Here is an 11,419-nt window from a genome sequence, read left to right as displayed (position 1 = left end):
CTCCCGCCCCGCTCCCGCCCCGCAGGCCGTGCCCGCCCAGGCCCCGCGCGGTGCGGCGGCGATCGCGGTCCGGGCTGGTTCCGGTGCGGGCCGCTGCCGGTGCCCGTTCCGGTTCAGCTGCCGGTGCCGCCATGGTGGGCCCGGGCCCGGGCGCGGCGCCGCTGGAGAACGCGAATCCGCTCATCTACCGGCGCTCCGGGGAGCGCCCCGTGACGGCACGCGAGGAGGACGACGAGCTGCCCGACGCCATCGATGACCGGGAGATCTTCGATATCCTGCGGGAGCGGAGGGCCGGGCGGGCCGGGCGGGGCGGTGGGGCGGGCGGGCTCCGAGCAGCGCCGCTTTCCTTAAGCCGCACATCTCATCCGCTCCATCAATGACCCCGAGCACCCCCTCACCCTGGAGGAGCTCAACGTCGTCGAGCAAGTGCGAGTGAAAGTGAGATCTCGCCGGGTTGTGCTGCCTCAGCCGTCTGATTACCTAATTGCTTCTTTATAATATTTAAATGTATTTCTCGTAGCACCTAAACATAACACTGAAAAATGTCAATGAACAAATGTAGGAGCGAGTCGCGTTCGCCCTGCAGGGGCTCGTGTGTTGGGCTGTGAGCAGAGGTGTGTGTTTCCCGCAGGTGAACGATGCCGAGAGCACGGTGTCGGTGGAGTTCACCCCCACCATCCCGCACTGCAGCATGGCCACCCTCATCGGCCTCTCCATAAAGGTCAAGCTGCTCCGCTCTCTGCCCGACAGATTCAAGGTGAGCAGTCTAGCCACTCTGGGAAGCAACAGAGGGGGATTGCGTTTGGGAAAATTAGAACAAAAACCCACCAAAACACCAAAAAAGCTGGCTTACTTACAGGGAAAAGTAACTACAGCTTTTTTCATTTTTGGTGTGAGCAAGACTGCTGGAAGCAGAGAGGGCAGTGGGCTGAAATATCAGTGTGCAGTTGTGGTTCTGGGGCTGTTGTCATGGACCAGTGGGGTTATGAGGGGAATCCCTGCAGTGCTCTGTGGTGTGGCAGCAGGAGAAGTCTCACCCTTGTTTGAAACAGGCTTAAGCAGGTGCAAATGCAGAATACTCTGTGATTTTAGAGTTTTGTTTTATTCTGTTGTATAGAGTAACTGATAGTGGCAAGAATGTCCTTTTTCCCCCCCTCTTTTTGTTAGTCTTATTTTTGTTAGTTTGAACTTCTAATGTTTGGTTGACTAGTCCCCTGCTTCTCTTGTGATGCTATTTCAGCTAGATGTTCATATAACGCCAGGAACACATGCCTCTGAGCACGCAGGTAAGGCTTTTAGTCCTCTCTTCTGGGGTCTTTATATTTGTTTTAATCATGAAAATTAGCAAAGAGAGAGATTCCCCCAGCTGCAGAACAGCTGCTTCGTGTCTGGGACTTCCTGTGCGTCAGATTCTGGGGGATGTTCCAGAACAGGAACATGGAGTGTCACTTAGATTGCTCTGTAGTGTTCTTTAAACATCTCCTCAGGCAACCTGTTCTCTCAGACAGTCACTGATTTGCCTGAGCACTTGGAAAAAGGGAGGAAAACGGGGATTTCTTGCGTTCCACCTCTGGAGCAGCTCCCTGCTGCTGAATCATGGCCAGCTTGCTGGATAACAGGGATGACAAAGGCTCTGCCTTTAGACAGCAGCTCTGGGGTGCACTTGGCATCCTCAGAACTGCCTGCAGTGCCATGGCAACTGTGATTATGTGTCTCAACGTAAAATGCTTTAAGGAAGACATCGAGTCCCAATGTCCTGACTGGTTTCTTGTGGTTTTTTTCTGCACAGTTAATAAACAGCTCGCTGATAAAGAACGTGTGGCAGCTGCTTTGGAAAACTCTCACCTGCTGGAAGTGGTGAATCAGTGTTTGTCTGCTCGGTCATAATTGCCTGATGAGGAAATCATTGATATTCTGATCTATTAAACTGATTTTGTATATAAGTGGTGATGTTACATTATACATATATTTGTGAGCAAAATAAAATCACTTGGATTCTGTTGAGGAAATGTTTCTTTGCTCTTTAAAAAAATACTGTGGGGAATTAGCTTACAGACAGCTACAAAAATATAATGAAGGTTAGCTTTTTAATTTTATGAGCCATTGCATACATACAGTTATTACATATGTACAACTGGTTTCTCACTACTCAAAATTAGTTATAAACTGCATTTTAGAAGTGGAGTCTGCTCACTGGACTTCACAACTACCAAGATAATTTTTTGTTAAAATCTTTATATTCTTGTGACAGTTTCAGACTGCTAATACGGTTTTAGCTTCAGACATCACAAATTGTACAAGCTGCTGTGTGCAAAGTTGTAGGACATTTAGCAGTAAGTGTCCACACTTCCAAATCATGATACTACATTTGATTATCCAAATGTGGAGGGCTCTTTAGGCCTGTATAAAACACAATTTATTTTTAATTACTACTTCATTGCAGTAGGAATACAGTATCTTCGAGGGAGGTTTTATTTATGCACCTGCAATACTGGCGTTAACAATTCTCAGTATGAACAGCCCAGCAGGCTCTGCTGAAAGACTGTCCTGGCAGTGTTTGACAGCTAAAGGACAAGATCTGCTTTAAATGTCTTGAGATTTAATATTGAAACCCAGCCTATGCTTCTGGTTTGGGAGCTGTGGCGTGCATTAAGTCATTGTCTTTGGCAGACATTGACGATAGAAAAACTCATTTAGAATTAATTTAACTTTCGTAAAAGATGTGTCTAGTCCTAGACCACATTGAAAAACAACCTGTTGAGAAATCCTGTTGGGTATTTTGGTGCATGCACATATACAATGTTGCCTTCATTGCCATCCGTTACCTGGAAAATAAGAAACATACTTTCTAAAAAATAAGTTGTGCTCCCAGTTTGATGGTGGTGCTTTGTATTCCAGTGGCATTTTCTCTGGGAGGGTCTCAGATGCTCTTTAGAAAGGCTTATGGACATTGTGTACAGCACAGTCTGAGAGTCCAGTCTGGTGCTCCAAGTGCGACATCTAAAGTCACTCAGCAAAATAGGATGGAAACAAAACCAGACCTTCCCATTCAGAAATGTTTGCCCAGGGCTTCTACAGAAACTCTGCAGCAGCCTCATCCTGCTCATTTGGCTTGGCATCCTGTGAATGGGCAGCACTGCTGGGATGTATGAATGGAACTGTAAGACAGTATTTATGTAATATTAATATTGGGCAAGGAACAGAATGACCCAGCTTTCCTCTGCCTCTCTTGTTGAATCACTGAACTGATTAGTTCTGACATCGCCAACATTTGCACCACAGATGAAACTTCAGCCATGGTAATGCATGCAGGCAGCTCCTGGGCACCACGCTTGGTTGGATTGATTTTGTTTTCTGGTTTTTGGTGGCTTTTTTAAAAGAAAATTAATTTTGCCCCCCAGATTTTGGGGAAGAAAGAAATGCAAGTATGTGCCAGGGGGAAAACAGAAGGAAGACTAAGCTGCCAACAGATTGCTTCAGCATGCGCTCCAAACAGAGAAGAAATCAGTAAATGGTGTTTTGCTGAAGTTCCCCGCTTGGCTTTCAGCACTGCATAATATTAGTGTTAAATAATTTGTTGGGATGTTGGCACTTGTTTTGTGAAGCACACTGCACAGCACGTACCAACCCTGGGGATGCACTTTGTACCATTTATCTTCTCAGAGAAGCAACAGAATGTGTGTAATGGTTTAAATTTATAGTAAATAGTGGGGAGAAGACTTTTAAGTAAGGTGAATCTGCTGTGGGTTTTCAAAGAAGAGATCTGACTTCTATTTAGGGATGGAGAATTTGATTACTTTAGATCTGGCATGTTTGTTTAAGTGACATGGATGTTGTATTTTTGAGAGAAACAACCACAATGACTTTGCTGAAGGCCCCAGGCCCTCCAGTCCAGGCTCCCTCAGCTCTGTACTTGCTGATAATGTAACACCAGCTCTGGTGGGAATCTTCCATCCTGCTTTTAATGATCATTAGTTGGTTTCTACTGTGTGGAGACAAAGTGGAAGAAGAAAACACTCATTTGTTGGAAATATTTCTTTTCAGATGTTTATTTTTCAAAAAAAGCTACCCCTAAATGTAGCCTCTGGAATGCTTTGTAATGGGACACATTCCATGAGAAACTATGACACTTTGGAGCAGCTGTGTTAAATATAAACAGCCTCATTCAAGTCCAGGAAAAATGCCAGCAGTAGACATCTGCTTCACATTCCTGGGCTCTGGGCAGAGCCTTCCAGAGGTGGCTGGATGGCATTCCCTGTTCCCAGCGTGCAGGCAGGAGCTCCCCAGGCCAGCTGGATGGCATTCCCCACTCCCAGTCTGCTCTCAGGGCCGTTGTCTGTGCTGTCCCTGGAATTACCTGCTCTGGAGTGTGTTTGAGCCCACAGACCAAGGCAGCTCCTGCATCCCGGGGTGGGGACAGGACAGGATCCTCCCCACTGCTGCTGCAGTGTCCTTGCTGCTGGTGCCAGCAGGCTGAACCTTCTGCAGCCTGGGCATGCCTCAGGGTCAGGAGTGGCAGGGAAGCAGCTCAGCAGCTTTGTATCCAAAGACACAGCTGAACTGTCCATGGAAGGACTTCACCCTTGCAAGGCACTATCTCCTGTGCCCCTTGGGTGGAGCAGCTTGTGCCACACATTGGGAAATGTGAATTAATAAAAGCTATTTCAGTATTCTGGCCATGCTTAAAAGTGACATGTCTGTGTCAATAAAGGGCTTTGATAAAGATCTCCCTCTGGAGCTTTGATTTATAAACTGTGTGTTTTACAACTTTTTTCATAGCTGTTAAAAGCATTTCCCTTTAGCCTGTCAAGCAGATAACTGGTCCCCTTTCCCTTCCTTTACCAAATGCACTGTTTGGCATAAATACAGACTGAAGAAGTGGTAGAGTCAACATTTTTCCATAGGGAAACGTTTATAACAAAATCTCTCTGGTGTTACTAAGTAACAGCAAATAGAACCAAACCAGGGAAAGTTGAAATGTGTTTAAGTTTGCTGGTATGTCTCACAGCCATTTGCCAGCAACATTTAATAGCACATGAAAATTTCATTCCACAAAATGCTAAAAATACTGGACATTTTTACAAAATGAACAAATAACACAGAGGTCTCATTGTGTCCAACACTCTTCAATAGCTGCAGAAGACATTCTCTCACACTCTGTGACCTCTTTATCTATTTCTTATTATCAATTCATACATTTATTATTTTATGTCCTACCTGTAAAGAGCTTCTGCATCCTGCCACACACAGTTTATCTCCATTCCTTAACTTTTCTTTGTGGCTCTAAGGAACAGCACTGTCTGCAGTGATAAAAACATCCAGGTCCTTTGGAGGGATGAAACCCTGCTCTCCCAGTTCCATTCTGCCACTCCCTGGGGTCTCTTGTCAGTTGTCTCATCAGCCTTGCAGCATCTCATTGCAGCACTCATCCTTCAGACACCAAGGCTGTCTTCTGGAACAGAAGCCAAAACAGGATCAGCTTCCAGAGCAGGAGTGGAGGGAGAGAACAGGCCACAAGTTAATTCCCAGTAAATCTGTGGAAAAAGGTATGACCTGGAAATGAGGAACAGCTGCTGGACATTTGGGAAGACACAGGAAGAGAAAGAAATGGCAGGGATGTGCCACACCTCACTGTGCTGCCACTGCCCTCACATGGAGCTTCTCCTCTGCGGGAGGCTTTGTTCTCCAGATGGAAAGGAAATAAGTGAGCTCCAATTACCTCCCACCCCTCTGCTTTCCTGGCACAGCCACATCCTGACCCCCTGTGCCTTCCCTGCTGGGCTGTGTCACATCCCAGGAGTGCCCTGAGCTGCTGCAGGGCTTTGCTGTCCTGCTGCAGGTGGGTCTCAAGCAGCAGACAGGATCAGGAGAACAAGCATCCCCATAAGCCCAACGCTTTAAGCTGACAAAGGGACATCTGGGCCACTTGCCAAGTGCAGTGGCCAGAGAGCTTGGGGCACAGCTGTGTCCCTGCTGAGCCAAGCAGGACCCAAGCGACTGGCAAGGCATCACTGCCAAACTCTGCTGGACCTGATCCTCCCCAATATTTTGATGTAACTTGGAGATGATGGTTTATCACAGCACTTTTTTTCCTGATCTACCCAAATTAGTTCCATCCAGGTTCCCATCAGATGTGCCACGCATGGCTTTGACTGAAAGAACCTCAGAAGGCTGTCAGGAGCTTGCTTAACCCTGGGATCCTTGGTAGCTTGATTTCTCCATTTTGCTAGTGGGAGAGCTGGCACATGCTCTGCCTAAGGATTATGGAGGTATCTAAGCAGCAATACTTTTTATTTCCCCTGCAAAGTGACAAATAAATCATCCACATAGTCTGAAATGCTTGGAGGGAGAAACAATAAATGCCAATAGATTCCATTATTTTTCCCAAGCAGCTTTAATATAACAAAACTAGTTTTTATCACTGAAAATCAGAAAATGGCTTCATTAACATTCCAGCCACCTTAAAAAAAAAAGCAATTTCTTTTAGGCAGACAGAAAATAACAATTAGGAATGAGTCATAAAAATTGTTTCTCTTCAAATTTGAACTAATTTATTTTCATAACAACACATTTATGCCCTTGGTTTTTTTAAATGTAAGTCAACAATGTAAAAAGCCTGTCAAATTCTACTTTATTAATGTTTCTTACTAACAACAAAAGTGAATAGGAGCCTGAACATAACCCATTGTATAAACAATTTCCTCCCCTTTCCATTCACCATTCTGGGTCTGATCCTGAAAACTTAAGAGTTTTAACTGAGGTTATACTATGGATTATAATTTTAGCATAGAAGTGATGTAGTTTTGTCACATTTATCTTTCTTTGTAAGGGCAATATTGGGCCGTTCCTAGTAAAATTAGAGAGTGAATTTGTTTTTTCAAACAAAAAGTAAACATAGTATTGGATTTAATTTCAGTTATATCTGCCTTCCTTTAGGTACCTGTCGTTTGTGTGCACACAGTTCAGTTCATCAGTACTTTAAGCACTTCGCTGCACAGGAGAAGTACTTAGGCAGTTACCAAGTTATATAATTAAATTATTTTCTGCATTTTATGCCTTAATAAATAAACACTGTAGCTTAGATGCAAATTCTGTACACATCAGGTAATGCATCATATTAGTTTAGCCGTTGCAATATGTTCTACTAAAATCGTTAACAGTGCAGGAACTTTGCTGGGAGTGTTTTGAAGCTGCTGCGCCTTTCTCTGACATTCTGCTGCCATCCGGGCTTCAGGCTCTTGAGAGCAGCTTGAGTTTTTCCCTGACTACAAAGGAGTTGTGTCTTTTCCTGGCTTGCATGCCTAGCTGGGCAATCCCAGCTCCGACAAGATGGGAGAGACACGAATCGTGCCTTGATCCAGCTGGGAAGAATGAAAGCCAGCCCGCAGAGTAGGCTCTGGAATACACAAATAAAACAAGATGCCAAGGAGAGGAAATACACGAGAGCTGCCAAGGCTGTGATGTAATGATCAGCAGCAGTCAGGTCTGTACCAGAAACACCGCTGGTCACTAGAGCTCACAGAGCCCGAGCTGTGACAGCCAGGACATCCCGGGACACTCCGGGATGGGCTTTTCCCTCCTTGACTTGCTCTCTGCCAGCACCGAGCGCGGCCCGGGCCAGCCAGCCTGGAAACGCCGCTCGGCAGCGCTGCAGGTTCAGTGTGGGACGGCAGAACAGAGAGCCCGGGCGGGAGGGAGAGCAGGGAATCTGGGGGAACAGGCGATAGATACCCAGCCGGGCGGGGGTCCCCGCGGGCAGATGGGGCTGCGCTCCCAGCCCGGCAGGACCGGGATCCTGTCCCTCCCATCCCGGCAGGGCCGGGATCCTGTCCCTCTCATCCCGACAGGACCGGGATCCTGTCCCTCTCATCCCGGCAGGACCGGGATCCTGTCCCTCCCAGCCCGGCAGGACCGGGATCCTGTCCCTCCCAGCCCACCTCGGGGCTCCTGCCGCCTGCCAGGGCACGGCACAGACATTGTCCGGGCAGCTCTGCCGTGCCCTGTTTGCCGGGTTCAGCACCCTCATCCCGGGGCTCCAAGGCACCATCCTGCTGCATCATATCGGTTTTTCCACTTGCACTTGACCAAATCCTTTGACGAACAGTAAATCAGTGTACACCATCCACAGCCTTCTGTCCCTATATAGTGATGGACTGTACTCACAAGAGGGTGTCTTTTCCATTCATAAAATCCTTTATTTTTTAAAGCCGACACAGCTTCAGCTGAACGGAGATAAAATTTATTTCGGCTGACTGGGTGATTATTGAAGCATTCAATTTTAATCTGGGTGATGGTTAATGAAATCTGCCATAAAATCGTTTGTGGTTTCAGTCTTTGTAGAAACCCTCACAAATATGTAATAGATACAGAGAAATAAATAGGAACAGTATAGAATGCATTGTTATTTTCTGTCACAGCTAATCAAGGGAAGCCTATAGATCAACATGGCTTGATGGTGCCAGCATGACAGACTCATTTCTCCAATGAACTGTTTTCTTCTTATATGGCAAAAAAGCACTGCATCTGTATGAGATCATCTAGAAAAGTCCTTCTTCCTGAAAAATACTATATTCTTTTTTTGTTGCCTAGTTACACGCTGCTGTTACCTTAGAAGGCTGTAGATTCATCTGAATGATTCTGGTGGAGCTGGTTTGCTTGAAGAGAGGAGTGATGCAAATTTATAACCCTTGTAAAGACATGAAAGAAAGGGGTGAATGTGAAAGAAAGCCTTTGCAGAAAAGCAATTTACTGTATTTGTCATATTTTTTAATGACATTAATTGTTGAATAAAGTCCATTTCACCCCACGGCCCGGGGTGCATGAGCAGGCAGTGACTGACTGACACAAACTTGATGTTTCTAATGTGAGAGTCTGATGCCAAGGAAACATTTGCCTTTTTCATGTTAATTGCTGCTGTGAGTAATTGTGGAGAAGGCAAAAGGATGTTGAGGCCTGATTCTGATCTCATTTCCGAAACTGTGACAGGTAAAAAAGCCATGAAAAGCACATGAAAACGTGCTGAATTCCATTAGCACCAGAGAACTGGATGATCACTGAGTCTTTCTCTGAATATAAGCAGCTTTGATGACTTGGAAAATGAAGTGCCTAAAGCCCAAAAGTTTACATTGTAATGTGCTTGTCAAAAAATCTTCCGTCTGGAAACTCTTCATGCATGAGACATGCAGAGATTGAGAGCTGAGCAATAACTCTCTGTCACTTTCCCAATGTGACCAGCAGCTCAGGATGCCCGAGTGAAGTGAGGTAAGATGAAAGCCTTGCTGAAGACTCCAGTATGCTGGTATTCACTGGATGTTGAGAATTTGCCTCTGGGAAGAACCAGATGAGCATGGAAATAAAGATATTTCTTACCTGCTTCACTGTGACTGCTTTGGGTGCAGGATGTCCTTAATATGCATCATGATTTTGCAGTTTTGTCTTTTGGACCGAGAGAATTTTAGCACTGGAGTTTTGATTCAGATTTATCTAGTTAGGGCTGGCTTTCAAATTAAGATCTGCATTTGCTTACACAAAATAACATTTTTCAAGTCAACTGCCTATAAAGCCCTTCACGTAAGATACACACTTTGTACCATCCTCTTACCTCAGTCTAGGCTTGTGCTTACTCTCTGTATTTAATCATGAACTTAAATACTGACCATTTGATATTTTTCTGAGAGAAAGTGGTGGATAATGAAGCATATTATGATTATAAAAATTACATAATGTCTCAAGAATAGAAACAGAAAGAACTTCGACAATTTAAAATGAAAAAAAAGAGAATTCTTTTCATTTTAAAATAACTCTATAATAAGAATTTTGAAGATTTTCACTAGAATGTCTTGTGTAGCAGCAGAGGCAAAGCAGGAAATGTGACATTCAAAAGAGGCAGAGATGCCTTTTACTGCTATGATGCAAATACGGAATTTGCCAAACTCAGCACATTCCAACTGGAAAAATTCTGAGTTTTTCCTGGAGGAGAGGATAACATCTCTCACATCCAAATTCCCACACACTTTGCATGAATGATTCCACTCACACACTCACACCATAAATTCTGCACTGGTTTATAAGAAGTACAAAGCTTTTTCAATTCAAATTTTCAAGTCTCCCCTGTGATTGTGAGTTTTTGCCTCAGCTTCAAAGTTTCATTTATTGAAATGTAAGGAAAGTGGAGTTTCCCCACAAGGGAGACAAGAACAGACTTTGTCACCCAAAGCAGAAGGGCAGCTGTGTTTGATTCTGTCCCCACAGGTCCCCACCAGGAGCCTCACCTAACATGCAGTGATTCTCAGCCTCACAAATGCACGTTTGGACACAGCACTGAAATAATCTGTGTAAGAAAAGATACATTAAACATTCTTTGTCCTTCTTTCTTATCCAGTACACAGAAGAGGGCAGCACAGAGGAAGTTTCATGTTATATTGCCATAAAGCTTCTGAGCTGTGTTTCTGTCCTGCGTCCTTCCCTCAGTGGTGCATCCATTTGGGAGCCAGTTGGGCATTTCCTCCAAAGATCACAGGTCTGCTGCTATTATGGGTTTTCAATCCAAGGAGACTTTTCCTTGTTCCCCTGTCATTTTCATGGAAACATCTACAATATGATGACTTTATCCAGATTTTCAGAGCTGCTAACAGCCAATTTTGAAGACTTTGACCCACAGGCATATGGAAAAATGAGTTCTGAGTGTTATCAAGGGTGATTTTAGGCTGTTTTCTACTCTATTTCCTGGCTATTGAATGCTTAGTCCCTCAATAAAATAGAAGTCTGCAAAAATGTTACTCAGTGCTCAGCTGACAGAGTAAACAGATGCTAGGAATTCTCGGGATTAACAAAGAAAGCAGAAAGCATTACTGTCCACTGTGAAAGTCCATGGGAATGTAGTTTTATAATCTATGTTTTTAATCTGTGTACTTGCTCTCCCCTAATGTCTAAAAATGCATTAATAAAGATAGAGAAGAACTCCAGGTTCCTAAGGCACAAGACAAAATCACTGCAGAAAGGTATAAAATCACTGCATGTGTGAAGAAGACATCAGGGAAACCTTATTCTCTGCTTCACCATTCAGTAAATGGGGGTGTTACAGGATATTGAAAATGTATGTGTGTTAAAAAACAGTTAGAAAAATATGTAGAAAAATCCTACATCAAGAGCCTCTGGTGGTTGTGTGTGTGGATTTTTAATTGTGTTTATCATGTTCTTATTGTCCATTCTTCTTTAGATATCTGCTACTGACAGCTGCTGGAAAGTGGCTGTAAGCTGAGTCTGACCCAGGATGGCTCCTTTAATTTGTTATTGTAAATAGACTCATTCCTCTTGCCAAGAGCTATTGCTGGTAAACAATAAATCCTTCATTCTAAATTTACTTCCTTAGCACTACGTAATTCTTAGTAAGACAGACAGCCACTTACTTTGCTCACCC

General features: G+C 44.4%; 1 protein-coding gene across 4 annotated transcripts; it reads left to right on the top strand.

Annotated features, from left to right (window-relative positions):
* Window positions 1-46: 46 nt before the first annotated feature.
* Window positions 47-2,009, top strand: CIAO2B (cytosolic iron-sulfur assembly component 2B). Of its 4 annotated transcripts, none has more exons than XM_085072040.1 (5): window positions 47-272; window positions 361-438; window positions 632-757; window positions 1,211-1,286; window positions 1,790-2,009. In XM_085072040.1, exons 1-5 carry the CDS (start codon window positions 132-134, stop codon window positions 1,885-1,887), a joined length of 519 nt encoding a protein of 172 aa, XP_084928166.1. In that variant the 5' UTR covers window positions 47-131; the 3' UTR covers window positions 1,888-2,009. The 4 variants fall into 4 exon arrangements, with proteins under 4 accessions (XP_084928166.1, XP_084928164.1, XP_084928165.1 ...); XM_085072038.1 differs by lacking the exon at window positions 1,790-2,009 and adding an exon at window positions 1,505-1,783 and having other exon boundaries at window positions 75-272; XM_085072039.1 differs by lacking the exon at window positions 1,790-2,009 and adding an exon at window positions 1,505-1,782 and having other exon boundaries at window positions 77-272; window positions 1,241-1,286.
* The last annotated feature ends 9,410 nt before the right edge of the window (window positions 2,010-11,419 follow it).

The sequence above is a fragment of the Lichenostomus cassidix genome, chromosome 11, assembly GCF_008360975.1.
Source record: "Lichenostomus cassidix isolate B80296 chromosome 11, HeHo_3.0, whole genome shotgun sequence".
Lineage (NCBI taxonomy): Eukaryota > Metazoa > Chordata > Aves > Passeriformes > Meliphagidae > Lichenostomus > Lichenostomus cassidix.
Note: the sequence above shows the minus strand (reverse complement) of the source record. Positions and strands in the feature narration are given on the sequence as shown.